At 34.7% G+C, this 27784-nt stretch overlaps 1 protein-coding gene across 2 annotated transcripts; it reads right to left on the bottom strand.

Annotated features, from left to right (window-relative positions):
• Positions 1-3311: 3311 nt before the first annotated feature.
• LOC143240545 (carcinine transporter-like) lies at positions 3312-26873 on the bottom strand. 2 transcript variants are annotated; one of them, XM_076483161.1, is made up of 11 exons: positions 25274-26873; positions 19041-19144; positions 18388-18542; positions 16456-16624; positions 15140-15266; positions 13775-13887; positions 12725-12939; positions 9215-9396; positions 7500-7663; positions 6637-6708; positions 3312-4555 (listed from the first exon to the last, which is right to left on the bottom strand). In XM_076483161.1, exons 1-10 carry the CDS (start codon positions 25691-25693, stop codon positions 6645-6647), a joined length of 1713 nt encoding a protein of 570 aa, XP_076339276.1. In that variant the 5' UTR covers positions 25694-26873; the 3' UTR covers positions 3312-4555; positions 6637-6644. The 2 variants fall into 2 exon arrangements, with proteins under 2 accessions (XP_076339276.1, XP_076339275.1); XM_076483160.1 differs by lacking the exon at positions 6637-6708 and having other exon boundaries at positions 3315-4555; positions 25274-26872.
• Between the last annotated feature and the right edge of the window lie 911 nt (positions 26874-27784).

Here is a 27784-nt window from a genome sequence, read left to right as displayed (position 1 = left end):
CCAATTATAGACATTTGATAATACCATATATTTGTTAGATCGGTACAAACAATATTAAGAGATGAAAACGCTTACTTACTGTGGCATTACGAGGAAGAAATAGTTCCCCGTATTTGTTTTTGTAAAGTTTAGTAGCGTTGATAAAACTTAACCCAAGTTTTCGGCACGGTTGTTGACAATATGTTTCATAGTGTTTAACGCGGCTTATATTTAGATGACTACACTAATGACACACACAGTAACTTTATACTCCACTGTTGAATCTTCTCTGATATTAGCTGGCGAAAAAAATGTTGCGGTATTGTTTTACTCTTTACCTTGGGCAGTGAAAAATTAAGTGTTAGTAAACAGTGACGTTGCGTCTAAAACTATTAGCAAATCTATGGAATATATACATACAATATTCACAATAATTAACTGAGACTACCAAGAATTACAGTTTGGTACCAAACATAGAAGAACAATTAGCTAAAAAGTTTAAACGTGACTAGCTGGGGTACCCCCTGGACGAAAGTTATGTAAATTCATGATTAATGAAAGGCTATCTTAGGACATGAAAAGTTGTTTCCTTTATGTATATATAATTTTAAAAACACCAAAACACAATATGTGAAACCATAAATTTGCATGTATCTACTCGTGGACCCAACAAACCTTCATGCTAAATTTAGTTAAGATTCATCAACAAGAGCGAAGTAGTTTTAAAATAACCTCTCAGAAATATACATAAAACCCACAAAACGCTAAATTGAAAATCTAAAGAAAATGTAATGTGTAACAGTTGTTGAATTTCCGATGAAACTGAGTCAGTAGACAGAAGAATATCTATATATCTAGTAAAGATTGAACCTTTCAAGAATTTACTATAGCAACAGAATTTCTTCAAGTGTATACCTATTATCATGCTTTTCAATATTTTCCTCTGATATGACTCCCCTTCTACAGAGATAACTGAAAACCACACAGTTGTGGCTAGATTAGTTTTGGGACCCGATACTAAAATAAAACTGAAGAGAAAAACTAGCTTTGTCCCTGAAGTAACAGTCCTGTGACTTTCCATTACACATCTACATGTGGCAAACAACGTGTTACTGTTATTTCACACACACACACAAATATTATTTGATCAAGTATTTACTGGAGGAAGCCAGAGAACGTGCATACTGTCGTATTTAGTACGTAAATAACATCAAAACTCTTTCAGAAGAACCAAGTAATAGAAATGTTTGTTTCAAGAAGGTTGGTCCTTCTACGAGTTTCTTCCTGGTGCGAGAATTAATACAGATGTCATGCCAGAAGTTAAACCTTTCGTTCACAGATGGCCTTACAAACACGATGTTACAATTTACAACAGTAAATTGTGTTAAAAATGAAAAGAACAACTGTATCTTGTAACTTCGGTACACTCCTCGAGTGTACTGTTAAATGTAAAATTTTCTATGTCCTTATACGAAATAATTGTTCATGTTTGAAATATAGAAGTGAAAACTAGCTTTGCACAGGGTTATAAATAAAAACTGTTTTAAATATGATAACAGCAACGTATGTAATATGTATTGAAATATCTAACTATGTAAATGATACTGTTTCTTATAGCCATATGTCAACAAAGAAACATTAATAATAGAACTGTCTACTGTGTAACTAGTTTTCTGTTTTGTTTTATTCTGTTATTATGTAATTCATACAGCCTCTCTTATTATTATGTAGTCCTATCGTAAGACTTGCCAGTTTTCAAAGGTAATGTAATTAAGACAAGATAGAGAAAACGGTGAATTTTAATGTTGTGAAAAACCTGTGAATATTCATTTCTATTTAATCAAATTAATACAAGTATGTATTTAAACACGAAAAGTATATGATGCTCCTTGACTTTTATTACTGGTCTCTGATTCTTGTTTGTTTTGAATCTCGCTCAAAGCCACACAAGGGCTATCTGCGCTACCTGTCCCTAATTTAGCAGTGTAAGACTAGAGGGAAGGTAGCTAGTCATCACCACCCACCGCCAGCTCTTTAACTACTTTTTTACCTACGAATAGTGGAATTGACCGTCACAATATAACGTCCCTACGGATGACGAGTCGAGTGTCTTAACCATCTGTCCATGCGGGCCATGTGAAATGAAATCACATGTGTCATATATTGTCCTGTATTTGACCGGACCTCTAAAGGTTTCCTGTGTGATAAAGTCTTATATATTTGTATATACACTGTGTGTGCTTTAATCTCATATGTTGCTGTATGTGTGATGTTGCCTACATAACGTTCTCTGTGTGATCTAGTCTTGTATGTTGTTGTATGTGTAACCTGGCCTCTTGTAATGTTATCCTCTTTGTGTGACCTTTTGTTATAACCCAGCACGGCCAGGTGGCGAGGATACTCTACATATAATGTGAGAGTTATGAGTTTGAATCTCTGTTATGCCAAACAAGTTTGCCCTTTCAGCCTTGGAGGCATTATAATGTTATGGTAAATCCCATTGTTCGTTAGTAAAAGAGTAGTCCAAGAGTTGGCAGTGGGTGGTGATGACTAGTTGTCTTCCGTTCTAGTCTTTCACCCCTAAATTAGGGATGACTGATGCAGATAGCTTGGATGTAGCATTGATCAAATTTAAAAACAAACAAACAAACAAAACCTTTTATAATATAATGGTTGCATGTAATCTGGCCTACATATGCTCTTTATGACAGTGTGATTGCTCTAGTATGGTGGTCTCTAACAGTCTGAGTGGTTTGTTGAATTTCAAAGAAGTGAGCAAGTGGCATTTTTCTCAAGTTGTTGATGAGTTTGATGTGAGAGTTTAGTTTCTTGATCGCAATGATTTAAACAATAAAATCATTGTGTTAAGCTAGTTTATGTTAGTTAACAGTTTAATATCTTGTTTTCATGTTTAAAGTAATAAAGATGACAATTTAATGTCATTTAAATATTTGCTGTTTGTTGCCAAGAGAAACTTTGTTCTGAATGGTAAGTAGGCACCATGTTGGATGTAGGAAGAGAAAGCACCAAACACAATAAATTTATTTCCATTCGAAGGAAATTCATTCGCTACATACCATATAACAGTTAATACAACGTTAATTACAATATTCCTTTTTGCAGTATGTTCAATACGTTGAAAACAATACAAAATTAAATGAATAAAGAAATGGATTTAACATTGCATGTTAAACCATAGATTTTCGAACTGGTTAAGCTTCGTTGTACCAAACATCCACTAAGTCGTAGTCCTGACTTCACAGATTATCTTAAAGACGTTAGTTAGGCCTAAAGTTCTGCGATTTAGGTTTACCTATTCATTTGATGAATTTTATGACAGGATTTTGTGACGTAATTTATTAATGAATCTCAAGAAAGAAATATATGAACAAAAAACAAACAAACGAGTAGTATTGTTCACAGAAGATTCAGTTGTAAATAAATCAATTTAAAGATAACAATGGGAAATTTTCGATAAGCATCGAAAACCAAAAGAATTAGTTTAAGCCTTGGTATCCCAGATCATGAGTCTACTAGACTAGTATTAAGAAAGACGTCCAAGTTTCATGTTAGATTTGATATTTTGTAGTATTATAAACCACAGTAACAATAGAATAGTTTTTAAAGATGTACAAGAAAAATAAGCAGAAAATATATAATTAATCGAAACTAAGTTAAATTTGGAGTACAAGTTCCTGTGAAAACGAAACCGGAGTTACTGTTCGTTCTACTATGGAAGCTACTTCACGTAGAATTGCTACAAACCTTGTAACAAATGGTCGTTTATTGATTATGTCAACTTTATGTGGTAATTAAACGCTGTTTTGTATGCCCCACTTTTGGTTCAGTGGTAAGTTAAAATGTAACGTTAAAAACGGGGTTTCGATACCAATTGTTTGGGCACATCACAGACAGCGCATTGTGTAGTTTTGAGATATTTAATAGCAACCATTATGTAGCTCTGTGTCAAAATTTCAATGCACTTTTAATTATTCAGTAGCGTTTTGAAATTATAATATTAATAAACTAAAATGACAGTATCTTTGTAATATATGTTGACAGATATACAGGTGTCATTCAGATACTTATTTTCACTGTTTCTTTTTACAATTAATTAATTACACACGGTATAATTATCTAAATATGTTTTCTTCCTTTCAATCTTTTTAACCTGTTAAATTTGGTAACGGTAAGATGACACATTTAGATATTAGATCTTCACTGTGACTGTCTTGAAATATTGTGTCGTATTAAATGATTTAATGATTATAATAGATACGCAATTATCGATTGAAAAATATTGCCATAGGAAAGTATATTCATTTTCAGATACGCAGTTAGTTTGAAGAATATAGTATGGGTAAGTATTTTTGTTTTCTTTTTATGTCTACAATCATATTCAAGATTTTATTTTATTTGTTAAGCCCAGTTTTGTTTATTAAAATTTTACCTTTTTTTAACAAAAGAAAGATGACAGTTTGCTATATAACATTACACTGTCGGCAACAATTCCATCTGACCACCAGGATTAGTTTTCTTTTTTTCTTCTGTATCATCATCTTCAGGGATCTGTGATCTGCAGGAAAATAAAGGAAAAATGAAGTAGAATGTTTATTTACTTTTTCTATCATTCAGGCTTAAGATTAATGGACAATGTTCACTAGATGTCACTAGAATAGAGAATTACATAAAAGTTTAGGGACCGCTAAAATATTTATGTCATACACAAATGTCAGAAATCCTGTGAATTAATAAAGCTTTTACGAAATTCAACTAAAAGCTTGAGTGTAACGGTCTAATTTTAATGAACTGTAGTGACACTACCAATTTCAATGAACATCTGAAGTGGTTCATCATCTTTGCGTTTTCTTTCACACAGGTCCAAACATTCAAACTCACTACGTTTATTGAAGTAGGATCACTCAGATAAAAATACGTTATAAATTATATACAAAAAGGCTAAACCATTCTTTAGTCCCTGGTTTAGTGTACAGTAAATACACACCGAAATTACTTTTAGGCCATCGAAAATTCAGAACATACATAATTACACTATTCCTTGTATAATGCCCTCTAGCCAGCTCATCAGTAAACTTGATTTATTTTGAACTTTACGCAAAACTACGCTTATATTATTTATATTATCCGTCGCTAAATTAGCAGTGACAGATTAGATAGAAAGCAGCTAGTCAACAACACTCATCATCGAAGAATAATGGAATTGACAATCACATTATAACTCTCTCACGACTGTAACGGACTGGCAAGTTTGGTGAAGGGGATTCTAATCTGCGACCTACGGATAAGTAAGTACTCGAGCGTCCTAACCCACTACACCTAACGCCGTCAAAATCTAGTTTCGATACCTGTGATGGTTAACGCATCCAAACAAAATCGTTATACAGAGGCCTATTCTGATGGAAAGTGAACGAAAAATTTAGGGAAGTTCAAACTTTGAAACTGATTGGTTACAACGGAGATGAAAGGGGCTGTAGTAATTACTTTAGGCAGTAAATGTTTATAGTTTGGTTACATTAATATATATACTGCATGGCAACTGAAAATAAAACGTACACGTTAAATCAGGAAATAAAATTTTATTTGTTTTGAACACGTACTGCAACTTTTGTCTAATTGACGATATCTTTGTCAACACGCATAATTATCCAAAAACATTCATTATCCCACTTTGTTGCATAAGGTTGATGAATTGTCTCAATAGATGTTTTACAATCTAAAACCAAAAATATTACAAATTATCAAACTCTAGAAAGATGTATTCTTTTTTCAAAACTTGTTTTAAGAAATTCGCGAACAAAAACTAATTATTTATTTATTTTAGAAACAGTTTTAACATAATTGATATGCATATGATTCTGAAGTCTCACTACATTATTATAGTCTACGTCACCACATCCGGTCATACTCCCACTGACGACCGCGCTTCTCGACAATAGCTCTGCACCATAATTCTTTTTGAAATGCTGTAATATCAAAAGCCAACCACTTCCTTCATCATGCTTTCAATTGTCATTTTATGGAACAACATGAAAACAAATTTAATTATCCAGCTGATTGAAATATATTATGGTTGAGCAAATGGAGGCCTTATCGTGGTGAACCATTTTCAGATGAAGATCCTTTCATGATCAGGTGAACGGTTCTTGCTTTTATTTGAGGATTCCGACCTGTTACATGCCACTGCATTTTACTTGACACGGTCAGGATACAACTTGTTTCTAGACTAGACTAGTATCTCGAATGTATCTACATTATTTTGTTTTCTAATAACAGTAAACACAAAAGATATCCCTCATCGAAGTGGTATCCTTCACACCCTTCCTAACAAAGACTAATATTTCGGTGGCATCCCTCTATCTATGATACAACTAACAATGTCAAAATGTTGTTCTTATACATGCCGTTTCACTGCGACTTTATATTGGCCGTGATTGCCAGAAGTCTTGTTAATTAGCACATACAAAATCGCTTTAATGCAACGTATTAAACCTTGGACTTTCTAGTTTATATATATACTTGCAATAATTGTCAAAACGATAACAGTGATGCAGCTGACACCTTCATTTAAAATTTGTTTTTTTGTTTGATTACAATTAAGCACAAATCTAAACAATGAGCTATCTGTGCTCTACCCACCACAGGTATCAAAACCCGGTTTCTCGCAGTGTAAGTCCACAGGCATACCGCTGTGTCACTGGGGAGTTCCATCTATGAAAACAAAGTCTTTTAACAAAGTTAATTAAACAAACTTCTGATCAGGAAATTAGATTTTATTTGATTGTTTAAATTATATGCTAGCCGTCCCTAATTTAGCAGTGTAAGACTAGAGGGAAGGTAGTCAGTCATCACCACCCACCGCAAACTCTCGGGCTACTTTTTTACCAACGAATAGTGGGATTGACCGTAACATTATAACGCCCCCACGGCTGAAAGGGCATGTTTGGTGTAACGAAGATTCGAATCCGCGATCCCGAGTTAAGTGTATCTTAACCATCTGGCCATACCGGGCGCAGAAAATAAGTAAGTAAAGGTTGTAACTAAAAGGTTAATCATACGCTCATCAGTAAGATAGAATGTAGACTGATTAAAATGCTTTAAATCATCTGTTGGCTACTATTATTGTTTAAAGATGTTTTCGATCGTGATCCCAAGAATATTTCCCAATATCACGCCACTTTAAAAGACTTAGGTCAACCCTAGATGTAGATAGTAATATGACATGCCAATTTACATTCTTAGATTAGAATTCAATGTCTTGGTATTGAATCTGATCACCTAGCTTGTTTTTTTTTTCTATAAGACATAATTCTGAAGCCTTTTTTTGTCAATTTTGGAGTGTTGGTTACCTGTGGCTTAGCAATAAGTCTGATGTTTATAAAGCTAAAAATCATATTTCGATATCAAACTACACATAGCCCATTCCACTTAACAACAAATAAACAAAAACAAGGCATTTTAGGATAAAATTACTATTAAAAATAGAGAACGTGAAGCCATACCCGAAACAAGAAAAGTACTTCTGATTGTTACCAAATTTTTCTCCGTCTTCTATAGTTTGAGGTAACTTAGCATTCAAAGTTTCTGGAAGAAACGACGCAGCAAATGATGCTATCAAACAAATTCCTCCAATGATAAAGTAAGGGATGTGTTTCTCGTACGTTCCCTGATGGAAATAATAAGAACGATCATTTTCAACAAACATCTATCTATAAGACGTTTAGATGAGAAAAATCAAACAGTATAACATTGAAGTACTTTGAATCTTCCCTAAGTGGTTGATGTTAGAATATTAGAAAAAATAAAAACAGTAATGTGGGGACAGGGTATAAAACCAACATGGTTTAATTTTTTCTCAGTTTTAACGAATGAAATAGGAAGTAATATAATCACTTTATTTTGAAACGTTTAAAGATTAATGTATCAATGCAATCATTTTGCCATTATCCGTGTGGCTTTAAGCAAAACTAGAGTTCAATAGCTGGGTTTGAGCTAGTGGTTAACATTCCAGTCGGAGGATGGAAGAAACCATGATTCGATTCCTGATGTTACTAAACACGCTCTGCACTAAAATGATGTGGGTGTTGTTGTAGAAGTGACAATCAATCTCGTTGTTCGGATCGAAAAACTTTTACAAAGAGAGGTGCTGACGGCTACACCCGAGTCTCACAGGAGACATAAATATGTTCCCGCTACTCTCGGCAATTGCAGGAGGCCTCAACAAAAGGGCGCCAGAATAATAAGACAAACTTAAAAATTGACAACAATAGAAGAGACACATACACTTTAATTTAAACTAAATGGGTGAACTATTGTTTCGTTAAATTAATTATATTAATAAGCCAGAATCGTAACTATACTGATAAGGAAATAATCGCAGGGGGTCCATTTAATTTTAATGCCTGGTGACCACTTTTTTGTAGTTACATCACTATATTTAACCTGAATCATTTATCCACGTGCGTCTAAGGTGCCTTTCCAGTTAAGTGTTTATTGATATAAAAAACTTAAATGGATCTGAAACTAGCACCAAAACATCAACTATAATTTTCTTTTCTTTTAACAAGTCATTCAAAGTTTTCTAAATTAATACTGATATAAACTGTACATCGTACCATCTCTACATAATGCAAACCATATATACTTAAGCCTTCAAACGTCTATATATCACCGGCATGGCATTACGTATGTAAAAGTATGCATTTGGAACTTCAGATAGTATTAAATGTTGAATAAGCGTTGAATTCACAAACAACTCCGCCAACTTAATGTTACCTGACTACTGAATTATTTTTTCGATTTTCTCTTTACTCGGTTTTAACGGCATAATTCTACTATGGCCGAGTGAGTGTTTGTATATTTAGTTAAAGGTCTGGGAACGAGAGTGAAAACATGTGACGAATCGAGAAATTTTATAAAATAGAAGAAACATGAGGAGTTGCAAAATAAAACCAATAAGGCTGAGGATCGAAGCAGGCTGCAGATATCATAGGACCTCTATAAGGCTACTTAGATTTTTTGAAGAAGATGCTCATTAGACCGGAGATGTTACACGATCTGTAGAAAGTTACTACAAAGAGAACAGAAGCAAAGTGAACCATATATAACTGAGAAAATAAATAATATTACTCTGAAATATAGGAGAACATGTCGTGGGAACAATAAAAAATATACAAGGAAAATCTAATCCATACATCTAAATATCGTCTTATCTTACCAGATATATAATGTAAGGTGTACAAATTGTAGCTATGCATGCGACGGTGGCACTTGCCCCCATCCCAAGGGCCCTAATGGGAGTTGGGTAGAGCTCAGCCGATTGTTGATATACCACCATGAAGGCAGCAGAACAGCCGAATTTTCCCACCAGAGTTCCAATAGTAGTGCCAAGGGCTAACTCTATTTTAAAATAAAATATAAATTTTCGGTTTGAAGTCTGGAAATCAAGAACACAAAGGAAAAATTATTATACAAAAATATGAAAAAGAATTAACGACTCTTCCGTCTGAGGAAGTTAGATAAATAGTAACTATTGTTCTATTTGTTGAATTTATTTAGTAGTTACATCTCATACCTGTGTGTTTTGGTTTTAATTTTCAGATTGAGACAACAAATTAAAAGGTATATTAATTAACGTATTTAATTAAATAAAATATTGTAATGAAGAAAATGTGAAAGACAAAATGTTATTTAAACGTTTGTTGAATTCAGTAAATCAACTTGGTTCGTGATGACGAGAAACCCACTTGAGGTTAAAATGTATCTCAGGACGGCTGGTATGGGTATTAACACTTTTACTAATAAAGCAGTGAACATTTCGACCCTCTCAGGTCATCTTCAAGCTAACAAAGCCATCTTGAGATACAAACCGATCTCACGTATAGATTTTAACGTATAGATCCTTTGTATGATGTCATTTACAGCACTGTGTACAGTTTGGGACTCTCTTTCTCAAGAAGGACGTTGAATTGTTAGAGAAGATTCACAGAAGAGCCACTAGGATGATACCTGAGATGGTGAGATTGTCGTATAAGTAGAAACTAAAATCTCTAAACTTGTTTTCTCTGGAGAGGACAAAGGTCAGAAGGAATTTAGTCGTGATATTTAAGATCATTAAAGGTATTGATGATATATATCTACCACATTTTTTCTTAGCAGTAAAAACAATAGGATAAGGGGCCATAAGTTCAGATTCTGGCAACATTGAAGTAGTCAGCAGTTTAGACAATATTACGTTTAAAAAGAGTGGATTGGTTTTTGGAGTGAGTTGCCTCTAATGAGTTGTAGAAGTAGAAAATGTAACTGAGTTCAATATATCAGTTGTGAGAAGTGGTTATAGTTTGAAGCTGAAAGGGTCATCCTTGATAAGCTAATAAGATTCTTCATAAATATATTAGTTGTGAGAAGTGATTATAGTTTGATGCTGGAAGGGTCATTCTTGATAAACTGATAAGATTCGTGTTGTCCCTTTAACATTTTATGAATATTATAAGAAAATGGTGCAAGAGCTGCTTAGTTTGTTTTAAAATGAAACCACATCGAAGTATTTACTATGTTTACTGCTGGGAATCAATCTCCAGAATATAGAGTTATGATTCCTTAAAACCTTTAGCTATTCGAAGGGCGTAGGTAGCATCCTTATAAACAGTTTTAGTGAAGAACTTGTTTTCTTATTAAACTAAGCGTAAAGAACAACTCATGAAAATAGCAGTAATACACACGTCAATAGCTTCAGTAATAAGTAATGTTGTAACAAAGGTGACTCTTAATTAGTGCTTTATGTAACTGGACATTTCAGTGAAAAAAAAACTTTATTAAGTATTATAAAATATTCTTGTATCGAAATTCAGTTGGTTCATTTGATTCGGAATAATTTACAAAACAGACATTTATTGTGTAGAAATATATTATGTTATTAAGTCGATATTCAGTTTGTTAATTTGATCTGTGCCAGGAAGCATTTTGTAAACACATGTCGATCACAGAAAAGTGTCAAATGTGTGCAATGTTTGAAGTACTGTATTCAAACACAACAATAATAAATTATTGTTAATCGTATTCTAGTACACAGGACATAAACAGTTGCAGGATGTCTCAAACTTGACAGGTTTCACTTCAGTTGTCAATTCTGTTGTAGAAATGGGGCGAGATGCTCTTTGTTAGAACAAGATGTTTTGTTTTTTTTAATTTCGCACAAAGCTACTCGAGGGCTATTTGCGCTAGCCGTCCCTAATTTAGCAGTGTAAGACTAGAGGGAAGGCAGCTAGTCATCACCACCCACCGCCTCTACTCTTTTACCAACGAATAATGGAATCGAATGTCACATTATAACGCCCTCACGAATTACGAGTCAAACACTTTAACACACTTGGCCATGCCGGGCCATAGAACAAGGTGATTCCAACAGCAGAGCAGGTAGGCTGGCTGTGCGAGAAAAAAACAAACCACCGTGTTTCTGAGTCTTGTGCAATGTTACAATCCGACCAGTTTTTGCTATTATTTTACCATTAATTAAATGACAAGAAAAATATTTTAATTTAAATATTGACAAGCCAACAATCAAATTTCAAACTTATTATATTGTTAGCACTTATAACCGTTTCTGTTGTGCTACAAATTCTCGACTCTTTAACTGACTGTAACGACATCTGTTCATTTTTCGCTCCTCTATTGGCTCAGCAGAAAATCAGTAAGCTTATAATTCTACTAGTCTGGTTTCGAAACCCATAGTGGGTACAATTCAGACAACCCATTGCGTAACTTTATGCTTTAAGGCAACCAACCAGCCAACCAATCACATCACGATATATTACCACATTATTAGTATTCACCAATAAAAAGCATTACCTCCCATATACTTGTGTCCTCAATCGCTCTGAGTTAATCTACCATACATTATCACAGACTCTTTGGTATATTGAATGATTTGCGAACTGCCGATTATACATATGGTGTATTTATTGCGTAATCAGCTCTTTGAAAACGAATAAAATTACCAGTGGTAGCCACTTTGTACACACGGTTAACGGTTGCTCCTAGATACACATGTATACAAACATATGTGCATATATATGTATATATCGCCTTTTTATTTACATTTTACTAGAGTTTACTGACTGTGATATATTTTATTGTGACACATTTTTGTTTACAAATATGGTTAAAATGATAACGGATACTTTAAGAATAATAAAGAAAATATGAACTACATATAAGCTAATTCCCATGAAACTCTAAACCTTGTTTCGACCAATAATACTAATATTTCAAATTTTGACTGTTAATTTAGTTATTCACAAATATTTCAGTGATACAAAAATATATAAAGTTGAATAACCGCTTGTTTGTGTTTGAATTTCAAGCAAAGCTACACTATGGCTAACCGAACTAGCCGTCCCTAATTTAACAGTGTAAGACTAGAGGGAGGGCAGTTAGTCATCACCACCCACCGCCAACTCTTGGTGTACTCTTTTACCAACGAATAGTGGTATTGACCGTAACATTATAGTGCCCCCCACGACTGAAAGGATGAGCATATTTGGTGTGACGGGAATTCGAACCCACGAACCTCAGATTACGAGTCGAGTGCCTTAACCACCTGGCCGTGCCGGGCCCTGATGGAATTAAAGTACAATAAGCGTAAAATGTTACTGTTCGAAACACTGGAGTTGAAAACCTGATCCATGCCAAGCATGGTCAAGTGTTCTTATAAAGTTTTATCAAATACCTGACAGTAGGATTGTTGGTATTAAAATACTAAGAGCGCCCAGGAGCATTAAGCTAACATTAGTCCATCGTCGTCCAATCCTTTCCATTAAATACCAGCATAAGAAATAAGATGGTAGTTCAACAAGTCCGAAAAGAAAGAAGTTGAGGAATTCGTTTCCATAGAGATTGGTAGCGTTTATCTGTAGACCATAATAAACCATTGAATTTGCAGCCCTGTAACAAAGTTGGGAGTTAATTACCATAAAGCTACAACAAAACTTTTATGTTTTAAATCACTACATCTTAAAGCTTTAATATAGGCTTTTTTAAGAAGGAAAATCTTCTATAAACCTCTTTTTTAGAATAATTTTATAAAATGGATTTCACTAAAGATGTAAAGTTTCTTTTTTGATCTACAGAAAACAATGATATTGTTCATAATGTATACAAAAATGTAGGCCTGTTTTCTACGAGAAAGAAAACGATTGCGGACAATAAATCTTTTTTATAAAATATTGGAAAATAAACCAATACAGCTTATGCACTACATAGGCAAATTTAAAATCTTGATGTGTTCAGTATTGAATACTAAAATAAATTATTAGTGAGTGAAATTTTATACCAAAGAAAACAAAATTATCTAAATTTATAATTTAGTTTACCCAACCTGAAAAAATCTATTAATTTACAGATATTTATGAAAACGTCAAAACTAATGATCGAGGAACAAAACGAAAAAACACAGTATGGAATGTATAGGCTTGACTGATACTGAGCCTGTGTTTTTCTAGCCAATTAAACACGAACATTTCGTGTGTATCAATTCATGAATCTTTCTAGAAGTGATATTTACTTGAGTACAAACTGAAATATCTCAATCTTATCTTTTAAAGTGATGGTAAGGGCCTTCTTATGATCCCAACATCCTAAAGAAAAAAAGCCAACAAAAAACTAGTGATATTTCTCACTGACACATGTAGAAAAGATTATTAATTATTTATTATAATTAAAATACTGAGCTTCTAAATGTCAGATGTATTTATGAGTTTTCAACAGTGCTATCTCTTACCACGAAACGGTGACTATGAGAAAGCGTTTCCTCAACGTTCGATAACAAAAGAAATCAGTTATGTCGTGTGTTGTTTCGACGATTTTTTCTTTCTTCATAGCTTCTTCTGCAGCCTGTGGGCGAGAAAGAACTTCAAATTTCAAAACCTAGGTGGCAATAATGATTTAATATAAATCAGTTTGGGTCGGTTACTTGTAACTTGAGTTTTCGTCTCTTAAAAAAATACAGTGGTGCAGAATACTATCAAAACATCATGCCCACTTCGTATTCTTAAAAACGTTTCGATGGATATTTCATGAAATATTTCACAGATGTTGTTATTTTATACAAGGGCAACAATTTACGTACGTATGAAAGAAACACAAGGGTTCAAGAATAACATTTGTTAATTCTGAAGTTCTAACTATTCAGGGTATGCACTAATAGGAGTTTTGTTTTGTTTAGATACTGCTATCAAATATCATTTACTTTTACAAAGCCTATTCAAAAGCATCGCAACTCGAGCTTTCGGCCTTTCACTAGGTCACGCTCAGACCAATGTTTCTTAACAAGAACTAACTAATGTTTGTTTTTTTTCTAGTTCTGTAAGTTTTCAACCGAAGAAAGTGGCTTCAAAGTAAAACGATTTTTTTTTGCTAGATGATTATAACAAAAACAAAATATTAAGGATAGAAAACGACTGATGAGAAATTATTATATATTATGTGAATATTTGTTTTTACATTTAAGAAACAACTTTTCTGTATTTAATTTTGTTTTGTTGTTGTTTGTTCTAGAAAAACATAACTATTGTTTTGAATATATGATTAAATTTGAGTTAAAAATAACAGAGTACACTGTGTGATATTCTCGAAGTCTGTCAGTTTTTATCTTTATGGAAATACTTTCTTTAAAAATAATAGTTCTTAACTTCGATACATTTAATGTACTGTAGATGTTTTAGCATAGTTGCGGCTCGGAAATGGTTTTCAAGTTGCCAGATCTGGTGTTATCCGTCGCATAAATAAGGCAGTTTTAATTATGTTAACAAAAGTTACAATTCATTTATTTGCGTAAGATCATATTAATGCTTTATCTCCTTGAAGATTTCAGGTTGTAGGATAAATTCTGTCTGGTCCAAAAATCTAGCAAACCAACAAATAAAACTTAAGTCACACACGTGTGTACTGAAGTACTAAATACAAGCGTAAGCGACTTAACTTGAGATGGCGGGTATGTACTTAACCGTATTATGTACGACCAAATATATTTCACAAAAAAAGACTGAACTGCTTATTTGTAAAGACAGTCATTTGCAATTAAACAGTGACATATAATCACAAAATGTTCTTCAAATATTAAACATTAAAAAATAAGTTAACTCACTGTCAGTCTTTTAACTAGATCAATGGGCAGAGGGCGTCCATTTGTCTTGGCCATTTCAGTCAAAATCACTACCGCTTCTTCGTAACGTCCAACGGACACTAACCACCTGGTACTTTCAGGCAAAAATCTGAAGAGTAGCAAGAATGAAGATTTTTAGAAATTTTATTCTGTAATGAAGTCAATAACTGGTGATAACAATTCTGTGTTGATTCGTTAGAACGTATTAGCCAACGCCAAGTACGCTTCACTCTTCTAATTGAGTGCTTTTTATATCACAAATTAACGAATATCAGTATACAAAAATATACAGCTCTTTTCCATACTACTTTTGAAATACGTTATTTTCGAGGGTAATCGAACGTAGTTAGGTAAGTAAATGAATATTTTTGGAAACGATTTTTAGTTGTGTTTTTTATTTATTTCGTGCTTTATAGGGCAGTTAACCTTAATGTCAGGCTTAGCTTACCACAGGTACACGTTGAAGTCGGCAAAGTTAGGCTGTGTTTCTCTTAATTTTTCTTTATTGAGAACTTCATGGATAACAAATGGTGCGAGTAGAAAACAAGATATGTTTAATCTACAGTTTATTAAGAAGGTACTGTTGAAGTATATATTATTTAATAAACAGATACAACAGTTACTTACTCGATTATATCTTTTCATATTGATGTAGCATGCGCTGAAAAGGTTAATTTTCTTGTCCATGTTTTCGTGAATATTCCAGATATACTTTCTCATACCCAGCCTAACTAGTCATTACCTAGTTCGAACACAGAGGGCCAGTTATAAGATACTTTGATCAATTTAGATTAAGTTTTGATTTGGTTTGTTTTGAATTTCGCGCAAAGCTACTCGAGGGATATCTGCGTTAGCCGTCACTTGTTTAGTAGTGTAAGACTATAGGGAAGGCAGCTAGTCGTCACCACTCATCGCCAACTCTTGGGCACCTCTTTTTACCAACGAATAATGAGGTTGACCATCAAATTATAAAACGCCACTCAGGTTGAAAAAGCGAACATGTCCGGTGGGACGGGGATTCGTACCTGGGACCGTCGATTTACGAGTCGAGCGCCCTAACCATCTGGCTATGCCAGACCCTTAAAATGAACTACAATTCTTTAAGTATTTAGCTGAAGCTTTTAGAGAGAATTCTATCCGCCCTTAAATACAACAAAAATAATAAAAAATACATAAGAATAAAATTATATGTCAATAAATGCAGGAATTTCCTCGTTAAAACAAAGGCATCGAAAGTGAAAATACATATTTATTAAATCAATACATAAGAGACAAATACAATCAAAAGACAACTGTACCTCCAGTAAAAGAAATATGGAATACAAAAGCAAGTGGTTATGAGTCCAAAAGTTCTCCAATTCCGGAATAGAAAGGCAAAGAGTGGCAAACTACAAAGACCCAGGGTCCATCCGATGCAGGCAATCCCCATCAATCGAGTTCGTTTCTCTTTTCCAACGATTTCCACTACTGAAGTAATGTATAACAAAGTATCTGTATCAGAAATAAGTTAACTTTTGACAATGAAAACATTAGACAGAACAGACGGTAGAGATAAAGTGATCAGGTGTATCCTTTAGAAGTTGTTGACATTTTGTTTTATGAATGACTAAAAGGGCACTTTGGGGGCGTAAGACTTGTTTGTTTTATGAATTTCACGCAAAGCTACAGGAGGGCTATCTGCATTAGCCATATCTAATAAGCAGTGTATAACGAGAGGGAAGGCAGTTAGTCATCACCATCCACTACTAACTGTTAGGCGATCCGATTGTGTACGTCACTGAAATGTTTCTCATAAAAATGATACTAATTTTGGCTGGATCTTTTTATATACTGGTAGACATTTCGAAAATCAACTAATGGAACAGTTGGTTCATCACGATACGCAGTTATGTGTCGTGAGACAAAAACAACCTCCAGGACACACTGTGTGTGTGTGTGTGTGTTTTTACAGGAGCGATATTTTACCAATTTTCCACTTTCCGTAACTCGAGTTGTGGTCATTTAAACTTTGACTTATTTTTCACGGATGTGTCCTACTGGAGCCTTGCACCTCACACCAGATTGCAAGACAATCCATCAATAAATGTACGAGATATAAAATATTGAGTTTGACTTATTTCATCATATTTTTTCTACATTTCGCCTGGAGAGAAACTTTGATATAAAATATCCTTGACTTTTACGTGTTTTTTTAAGGTTAATACACTGATAGATATTTAAAACCTACAATTTATGGCAAATAGCCAAGTGAGCATTAGATTTAAAAAAAAATTACTATTGCTTCACCTCAGAGTAGAGGTGGACCATTTATTGTTTTTTTCGTCATTCAGATTAAAGATGGCTAACTTAGAGCAACTAAACTATAGGATGAAAGCACGTGCAGATACAGAAGTGTTGTTCAGGTCAAGCAAACTAGATCAGCAGTTTCTAGCTCCAGTTTTCAAAAGAATAATACAGGTGGACGATTATAATTGATTATACAGGCCTAATTAAAGAGCGTTTAGCGTCACATGATATTAGTTTAAGCAATTAGCATAAATATTGATGGTTAATACGGTTGTACCAATTACACAGGGGTGATGACAAAGAACTGTTAATCTGAATTCTGTGGCGTTACTATAAACGAAGCTATTAACACTTTTCTGGCCGCCAGTTTTTGATTTCGTTCCATTAGGTCACATGTTCATTCGTTTTGTTGTAGGGGCACCTTTTTTTATACCTAAGGTGTTTTTCATTAGATAATCAAAAGATAGCCGACAAACAAAGTCAAACTACTTCAGTTTCTACGCTAACCTCAAGATATTTTAGTATAAATAAATGTCGTGGAAGTATATTTCACAAACGTGGATTGACCAAAGCGTCCTTATCAAATGTGCGTTTTGACCAAAGACTTGTGGCAGTCATATCTGGTTTACTCAAAAGGATGTCAAATGATTTTATTCAGATTATGGGCAACACCTCCAATAAAAAAACAAACAAAACCCATTCATGTATGTCCTACCACACACCACTACCTGGATGTCGTGAAGCATCCCTGTCGACCCCCCTTGAAAAAAGAAGTAAAACAATTGATCAACAGCTACATAATTCTTTGTTTGTTGTCATCACATTAACATTTAAGTTAACACGTGTGTTAATTCTAACAATAATTATAATGTGTAGCTGGACTAAAGTCAACAGATAAAGTATGGATAATCGTGAGACAGATAATATAATGGGGAGTAACTTACGCATAATGTATGGCACTTGGAAGATCGTGGGAAGTAGCGAACCGTTGATGAAACGAAACAGAGCAAACGCTGTAAAATTAGGTAAAACCAGAGAAATGACTCCAGAGACAAACGTTATCATGACGCAGATGAAGAACGTCAGTTTACGTCCTATTCTGTGAAATATAGTTAGGATCAGTTTACGACGTAAGACTTTGTTTTATGTTGTTTTTGTGTTTTTAATTGTAATTATGAAAGTTTATAATTTAATAACAAAAAATAAAAAGCAGAGATCCATTTTGTGATTAGACATGAAACTTGACGGCATTTTAAATTTCTTATACTAAAATTCTAATCGTCAAATGACTGATTAGTGAATTATGTTTCTTGCATTTCAAGAAGTCAAACATTATTTGGAAAAGGTTTAAAATTGTGAGATTTACGGATCCAACTTAGTGGAAATAGATTTATAATGTAGTATCAGAAGTTGTTATAAGTTCTTAAAAACTAAAGTTGAATAATAACTTTATTTTTAACTGTGGTTTAGTGACAACATATAAACTACTTTTTATGGAAAGAACTTTTGATTTTATTCGTGTTAGACATTTCTATTAGTTGTTTAAAAAGCATTTATTTTTTTATGGCAAAAATAAATAAATAATTTCCTAACTTACCTGTCCGACATGGTGCCATAAATTGGGGTTGCTACAGCGCCCCCTGCTAGGGCAAGAGTAAATATGAGTGAAGGCAGATGATTATTGTCACAGACCAAATCCCACTGAAAAGTATATCATGTACGTTATAAACATAAAACAATGTAACACGAACAACATTTTAATTAATAATTGAAAGTGTTTTAACACTAGACTGAATCTAATCCACTTAAAAATAAAAAACAAAAGCTTATGTACGATTTTAATGCTTTACTCCTTTAATTGGTATTATTAGTAACCAGCTGGAGTACTCGTCCCTTGGACAGGGATTACATTAGTGGTAAAAAGCCACAATAAAAACTGAAAATGTGTACGTTCCTCAACATTGGCTTTATGAACTTTCATATTAAATTTGGGGAAGATTCGTCCACCCCATGCGAAATAGTTACATGGACACACAACAGACAATACTGTTATATACTGGTCTAAATAATTAAAGGAACAAGTACATATTTCAGTATATTTTTGTTATAACTAAATTTATGTGTGAAAAACATATCCGTTCGTCTACAAGTGTATTTTTAAGCTTGCGAGTGAAGTTTGAAGCAACTCAAACGAAACTCACCTCAGTGAAAGAGAATACAACTCATGGTACCCTATATAAGGCTGTTACGTGAAACTATGCATTAATTCTCGAAACAAACACCAACATGAATCTTCTGCGGCTCGTTTTGTCAGTGTGTACTTCATCTTGTGTACCAAAGTAGTCAGGCGTCATCTGACAGAGAACGAGGTGGCTAGGGCGGTTAAGATGCTGGAGGATAGCCAGACCCAAAGGAGAGTGGCACAATGCGTCGGTGTGTCACCAAACGTCATCAATCGACTTTGGCAAAGCTACCAGGAGACGAACTCTTATGGCAGGAAACAAGGTCAAGGCCATCATCGCTGCACAACAGACAGAGAGGACCGCTACATCGTGACTACCGCTCTGCAGGACAGGATAGCTGAGGCTCGGTAACTGCGAAATAACCTTCAGCATTCCACTGGAACCCGTGTGTCAACCCAAACAGTTCACAATCGTCTGCACGAAGGACGCCTTGAGACCAAATGGCCTGCAAGAGGAGTTATTCTGACAGCGCGACACCGTGCAGTCAGGTTGGAGTTTGCTCGTCAGCACCTGGACTGGCAACTTCGTTAATGAGCCACTGTGCTGTGAACAGACGAGAGCAGGTTCACTGTGTCTCATGATTATGAACGTGCGAGAGTGTGGAGATGCCGAGGAGAGCGATTTTCCATCTGTAACATTGTGCAACTCGACGCTTATGGAGGAGGTTCTATAATGGTCTGGGTAGGCATATACTTGAGTGGCCGCACGGACTTACTCATACTCGCAGGGGTGCTCTGAATGCACGACGATATAGAGAGACAAAATTCTGGAAACCATTGTGAGGGCTTTTGCCAGTGCAGTTGGCGATGGGTTCATTCTCATGCAGGTTAACGCGCGAGCCCACGTCGCTAGACTGTGTATGGACTTTCTTGACCAGATCTTCAGGTTTAAATCCGATTGAACATTGTTGGGATATGTTATCGAGACGTGTTAGTTAGACCTTAGTTTTGTGCCTGATTTTTGAATAAATTTGGTATTAACTGGAATGTCATATTTTGTAACTAGTTTTTGCCAAATGTTGGCTATTTTTCTGCTGATGTCGGGAATATATGGTATGCAGCAGTATATGGTTTCGTGATTTTTTAATTCATGAGATATATTTAATTTTGTTGGTTGATTTTGCTTTTTGTCTTGGTGTGTGCGTATAATGTTTTCTACGGTTTGTGGAGGAAACTTGTTGATGAAGTATTGTTTTATTTTGTCTAATTCGTCGTTAATTTTATCTGGTTAGCATAGTTTTATGGCTGTTTATTTGGTTTCTTAGTATGTCGAGTTTTTGTTTTGTTTCATGTGCTGAGTCCCAAGGAATGTATAGGCCAGTATGGGTGATCTTTCGGTGGATGTCTGTTTTAAATTGTGTACCGGGTTTTGTAATTTTGAGGTTAAGAAATAATATTTGATTGTTTTCTTTCTGTTCACATGTGAAGTTAATGTTGGGATAAATAGAGTTAATATGATTGAAAAATTAAGTGTGTGTTCTGTAGATGTGAATCCCGCAATCGTGTCATGTGGATTGTCATCTGTACCAATATAGTGGTGGATGTAACTTGTGTCATAAAAATTTTGGCTAGAACTGGTGAAACTGGGTTGCCCATGCTTAGGCCATTTGTTTGTATGTAGTTGTGGTTGTTGAATATGAAGTTTCTCTTCATCGTGGTGAATTCTATGAGGATTGCTAATTGGTTGCTGGGAATGTTTAATGATGGGTTAGGGTCTCGGATGTAGAGTTCTAAGACTATCTTGCAGGCTTCAGCGGTTGGGACTTCTGTAAAGAGGGATATAACATCGAAACTAACCATTAAGGCTTTTTGAGTAAGTTGATTAAGATTAGACTTAAAATTAAGAATCTTTGATGAATGAGTTGGCTAATGTTACATATTTGGAGAATGCCCATGCTATGTATTTACCAAGATTGTAATCAAACGATTCGTCTGTAGACATTATTGGTCGTGATGGTTTGTTTGTTTGTTTTTTGAATTTCGCACAAAGCTACTCGAGGGCTATCTGTGCTAGCCGTCCCTAATTTAGCAATGTAAGACTAGAGGGAAGGCAGCTAGTCATCATCACCCACCGCCAACTCTTGGGCTACTCTTTTACCAACGAATATTGGGATTGACCGTAACATTATAACGCCCTCACGGCTGAAAGGGCGAGCACGTTTGGTGCGACGGGGATGCGAACCCGCGACCCTCAGATTACGAGTCGCACGCCTTAACACGCTTGGCCATGCCGAGCCAGGTCGTGATGGACAATTTGGTTTATGAGGTTTGGGGATGCCGTATATTTGTGGTGTGCGTGAGTCGGTCTTACGCATGTAGGAATAATGAATTGTGCCAAATCGGTGTCAGGAGTGTGTCACAGCCTGTGGAGGTCACACTAGATATTGAATGTTTTAAACATTTCTTGAAGGAACACACGTAATCTGTTTAAAGTATTGTTTAATATGGGACATCAGTTTTGCTGATATTAGTCATTTTTAAGAATTTTATTTTTCCATGTTTTACTGTTAATCACACCTTAAACAATGGATACAGATGGAACTGAAATGAGGCAAATTACCTAAGAAAATAAAAATGTTATCACATTTGGAAAATTGAGATAAATTATATAAGAAAACGTAAATGTTCCTTTTATTTTTTGAACAGTTTATTTATATCGGCTAGTTGGAGTATCCTTGTCCTGGATGGAAGCTACGTGAATTCATGATTAATTAAAGGTTATCTTAGGACATGGAAAATTACTTCCCTTCTATTTAATTGAGAAAATCGAAAAAAATACCATAAGAACGACGAAGCACAAAATGTAAAACTACACATTTCCGTGTATTTCCGCTTGGACCTATTGAACCACCGTTCCACTTTTGTTGAAGTTCCATCCACACCATTTACGTAACTTTCGCCCAGAGAACAAGTACTCCAAGTAGTTGTAAATATATTAGGACTTGCCTAAATCAAAGTCATGTTAGCTTTCTGCGTCAATACCAGGTGTTTGAAAACCAACAAAGGAACCCATCATTAGGAGTAAAGTAGTACAACCAATAGTGGTGTACATCACATATTTGAACAACAAATGTAGGTTTCAGGACCTAAATACAGCATATGTGTTTGGATGAAGTCCGAGACCTTTAATATCATAAAGTCACAGAATGAAATCGGTAGAAACAGACAAGTTTGTTCTTAGTTTTCAGAATGATGCTCTATCCAGTTTTAATCTATGTATGGAATTCCGGCCTTTTATTCGAAATGCGTAGCAAAACGGATTTTTAAAATGGACAATGCGAACAGAGATAAAGTAAATCACATAGAACGTTAGTGAACCAATGATCTAGAAAATTCTCACAGAAGAATATTTTTTTTATTCAGTTTCTGGCCGTTAAGAAATAGTTTTTCAAATATTTAAACGAATGTATGAAATATTGTATGTTGGCTGACCGACTGAGTCTTTATGAAAACGTACACTGATAAAATCTGATTATTTGAAATTTTACTTTTACCACTTATTTCTACTTAATGGGATCTGTGGGTAACGTATTTTGAATTAATAATAAAAATAAAGAATATTATGGTGTGGCCTCTAAGTGAATTTTACCTGTTCTGTTCGTTTTTTACAATATATTACGTATTTTTATTAGGTGTTATTTAGTCAACAGATTTCCTTTTGTCATGCTTGTTTCTTAAACTGTTTACCCAGATTAAAACAACAACAATACGTGTGTGTCTTGTACTAAAACAGCATATCTACAGATCATGAACTACACAAACAATATTTCCCTTGTGTGGTGGTTGTTTTAAAGCTAAACCCGAAGAAAGGATTTAGCATAGAACCTTAAATTTAACCAGAAAAACGGAATCAGTAAAGAACCTGAAACTTCACCTGAAGAAAGGGGTTCAATATAGAACCGACAACTCCCCCCTCGCAGTGGCATAGCACAGATAGTCTATTGTGTAGGTTTGGGCTTAACTTCAAACAAACAAACTCTTTTGATATAAAAAATGATGGGGTTTCAACGTTTGCATTGCCTTTACGTTCTATTTTATTAAATATCTGTTGTTTTGAAAATAAATTTATTTTAGCTTGACGCTTTAACAAACAATTGATTTATAATTATCGTAAAACATGATTACCTAAGAAGGTTTAAATAACGAAATTAAATGATATTTGACATTTTTTGCATGCAAACCTATCTCTAAAGAACCTTCTGTAAAGATTTCTTAGGAATCAAAAGATAATTTTGAAACCTAGCATAGGGACAAAAAAGGACCATTTGGTTCTACGAAACTATTATTACACACGCACACCCACAGATCAAAAGGTGCCTTGTGGTAAACATTTTGGGACCTTGAATCCTAGGGTTAATTAGTTTGTATTGCTCCGTCGTGAAAAAAACATTCCGTGTTCTACAATAAACCAGGTTTCTATATTAAACTTCTCAAAGTTTTACACGTAAAAATACATGAACGTAATATTTCAACAACTTCATTGAGGTGGCCTTGAGGTGACAGGAAGACACTGTATTAAGAGTTCAGTTCCTGTTTTAACGTTTGGTTTGTTTTGAGAGGTAGAGGAAATGCAGCTAGTCATCACCACCCATCGCCAACTTTTGACTACTCTTTTACCAATGAATAGTTGGATTGACGGTCACATTATAACGTCCCAAGAGCTAAAATGTTTTGTGTGATGGGGATTCGAATCCGCGATCCTCAGATTACGAGTCGACTGCCTTAATCACATGGCCATGCCGAACCTAATTTTTTATTTAAAACATTTAATGAATGTAAAAATGTAAATAGAAATGTCATGAATCACCATTGATTTGCTAGTTTATCATAACACAGTAAATAGAATAGTTTAAGACATCTAAGTACATAACAAAAAAGAACTTTAAAAGTCTGCAGCTGTTTAGATGGGACATTTATGAATTATTTGGATTACAATATTCACTGATATTACATATTTTCATGATGTGCAACTAAGACTCTCAGGTTTTGTTTGTTTGTTTGTTTGTTTGTTTGTTTGTTTGGAAATTCGCACAAAGCTACTCTAGGGCTATCTGTGCTAGCCGTCCCTAATTTAGCAGTGTAAGACTAGAGGGAAGGCAGCTAGTCATCACCACCCACCGCCAACTCTTGGGCTACTCTTTACCAACGAATAGTGGGATTGACCGTCACATTATACACCCCCACGGCTGGGAGGGCGAGCATGTTTAGCGCGACGCGGGCGCGAACCCGCGACCCTCGGATTACGAGTCGCACGCCTTACGCGCTAGGCCATGGACTCTCAGGTAACCAAAAATATATTTCAAACAGTTAGAATTAGTACTTACTTGAATTAAAGCTGTGAGACTGTAGAGATACTTATTAGAACCATATTTACTTGAATGAAAGCTGTGAAACTATAGAGATATTTAAAACAGTTAAAACTAACACTTACCTGTGTGGAAATAGTGGACTATAGAAATATTTAACACAGTTACAACTAACATTTAAATGTGTGGAGGTACAGAGATATTTAAAACAGTTAAAATTAACACGTGTATGGAAGCTGTGGACCTATATAGATATTTAAAACAGTTAAAACTAACACTTACACGTGTGGAAGCTGTGGAGCTATAGAGAGTCCTGTCGTAAACCCAGCCGTTCCGACACGCCTGTATTGAGACATTCGAGAGTATAGTTTCTATTTCAAAAGTTATATTTGACTTTGAGTTCTTTAACAAGTTCAAAATGGCACTACTATAATTGAGGTCATGCATTTGACATGAACTAGGTATCTGTAACCCATGCTGGTTTTCCATCGGCCGAATCAACATTTGTTGTTGCTGGAAACTGAGATTGGTTTCGGTAACTTCGGGAACGTGACACCAGTGATCAGGAACCGACATCAGGAAGATCTGATTTAGAGAAAACCATGCTAATGGAACAGTGCAAGGCAAAAGAAACCAAATGACGAGTCTTTTTTGGAAAACCCCATAATCTCCTACTTCTGCAAGGATTTCTTCAAACTCCATTTTCTTCCAAATATTTCGAGTTTATTTTAGATGTTTTCACTTTATTTTATGCAGTTTGTTCACAAATAACCTCTCTTTTTACAGCTAGCCTATTTATTACAACTACCTTAAAATGGTTTTCAATATTGTAAAGTTGACCACGAATTAAATAAAGATTGAAATTATTACTCTGTTTTCCTCTCTATAATTGAAGCCGAGTAACAGTAAGTGAAATAAAAGAGAAAAGAAAAAATTGGTCACTCTGGTTTCTAATCCGGCCTAAAAAAACCTTTAAACCTAATTTACAGAAACTTTATAGATGACTATAAACACAAGCAAACAGTTGCTTCAGTAACACAGAAATGATGATCCGGTTTCATACGATGACGCATTGGATCAACGGAGGTGTTGTGGTAGGAGAAAAAAATAACTAAAATACGTCTTTCATTAATGCACATCCCGTTAAATCACGTGGTAGTCACTCGCCCGGCTCTTTTCCTGTCACATACACACGATAACTTTGATATAGAGAGAAATTATTTTTTCTTCATGTACTTACTATACAGGATTCAGAATAAAACAAAAGCCAACTGAGGTCTTTCTTCTCTTCTCCACATTTTCTACTGTATTCAGAATAAGAGACAAGCCAACTGAAATCTTTCCTCTCTTCTTCATGTACTGTACTGGATTCAGAATAAGAGACAAGCCAACTGAAATCTTTCCTCTCTTCTTCATGTACTGTACTGGATTCAGAATAAGAGACAAGCCAACTGAAATCTTTCCTCTCTTCTCCATGTACTGTACTGAATTCAGAATAAGAGACAAGCTATATGATGTTTTTCTACATATACTGTATCTGATATTAGTGTCTTCTATTTACCTTATGCCAATCTGCGTCTCAATGCTAAACATAATCTGAATTTAGCAATGGTTAGGATTGCCCTAAAAAATATGTTAATCCTCTAAAAGTGTTCTGAACACATATCAAGCCAGAACTCTTGGAAAAGGGATCAAATGATATGTTAATCTCCTGAAAAATAAATGGGGGGAACTCATACTGTTTCTTTTTCACGGCACCATCTTTACAATGGAGAGACATAAACATTTGCGTGTATCTTATAGTATTACTTGCTTGCATTTAGATGTACATTTGATGTTGGCTTAGTTACTGGCGAAAGACCAGACCATCACTTGTCAAACTGCTGACTTAACCAAGTTAAGATTTTTGTGTGTGTTTACTTCAAGCCTCGTTTCTCATGTTTTATCAGGCTGAAGCAATGCTTTGGTTTCATAAACAACAAATAATTCTTTAACATTATTTCAACATGGTCAAGTAGAGTTGTTCACGAGATACAACACGAGACGATTGGCTGCTGACAGATTGTCCGGGGCTATGTATGACGACACCTTAGGTTCGAAATATCAATCCACGTGAGCAAAATAGTGTTTTATTTTAGGGTTAAACGTCATACGGTATCGAATAATTAGTTTTACACGTGTTTAAGCTTACGCTCTAATATAATGATCATGAGATATACGAAATTAAGTCATTTTTATATAAGGACGAATTTTCGCTACTTACAACCACTAGTTTCATTTTTTATAAAAAAAAAAAGTGGTTACTTGGAGTATGTCTCCACTCCAGTGGCTCAGCAGTATGATTTAGAACTTATACCAATAGAAACCGGGTTTCGATACCCGTCTTGAGCAGAGCACAGATAGCTCTTTTGTGTAGCTTTATACTTACTAACAAAATACCAACGTTTAGTGCATATTTGAGAAACGCACACATATATGTTTAGTCAGACACTGTAATATGGACATACACCACGTTTTGATTACATTTTCTTTTTCTCAAAAATGCTTAAACGTTTTTCCCAGGTACCACTATAAGTCTGCAGACATACCACTAAAGTGTTGCACCTCCCTCTCTCTCTCCTCATTAACTCATCTATGGATATTCATAATACATTATAGTTTTATTGAATTATGTATACATTTTTTTAACTTTTGAAATGTTTTCACAACAAGGAGCTGCCAGTCTTCCCACTAATTGAGCTACAGGAATTTTATTTCGCAATCCTGCTGTGGAGACAAATAACCCATTACAAT

The sequence above is a fragment of the Tachypleus tridentatus genome, chromosome 13, assembly GCF_004210375.1.
Source record: "Tachypleus tridentatus isolate NWPU-2018 chromosome 13, ASM421037v1, whole genome shotgun sequence".
Lineage (NCBI taxonomy): Eukaryota > Metazoa > Arthropoda > Merostomata > Xiphosura > Limulidae > Tachypleus > Tachypleus tridentatus.
Note: the sequence above shows the minus strand (reverse complement) of the source record. Positions and strands in the feature narration are given on the sequence as shown.

Excerpts from the sequence above, each read along its gene's own strand:
- LOC143240545 (XM_076483160.1), bottom strand. The coding sequence starts at position 25,693 with ATGGAGTTTGAAGAAATCCTTGCAGAAGTAGGAGATTATGGGGTTTTC. Across the intron at positions 18,543-19,040 it reads TATGGCACCATGTCGGACAG|AATAGGACGTAAACTGACGT; the intron begins GTAAGTTAGGAA and ends TATATTTCACAG. Across the intron at positions 13,888-15,139 it reads ATCTAGTTAAAAGACTGACA|GCTGCAGAAGAAGCTATGAA; the intron begins GTGAGTTAACTT and ends TCTCGCCCACAG.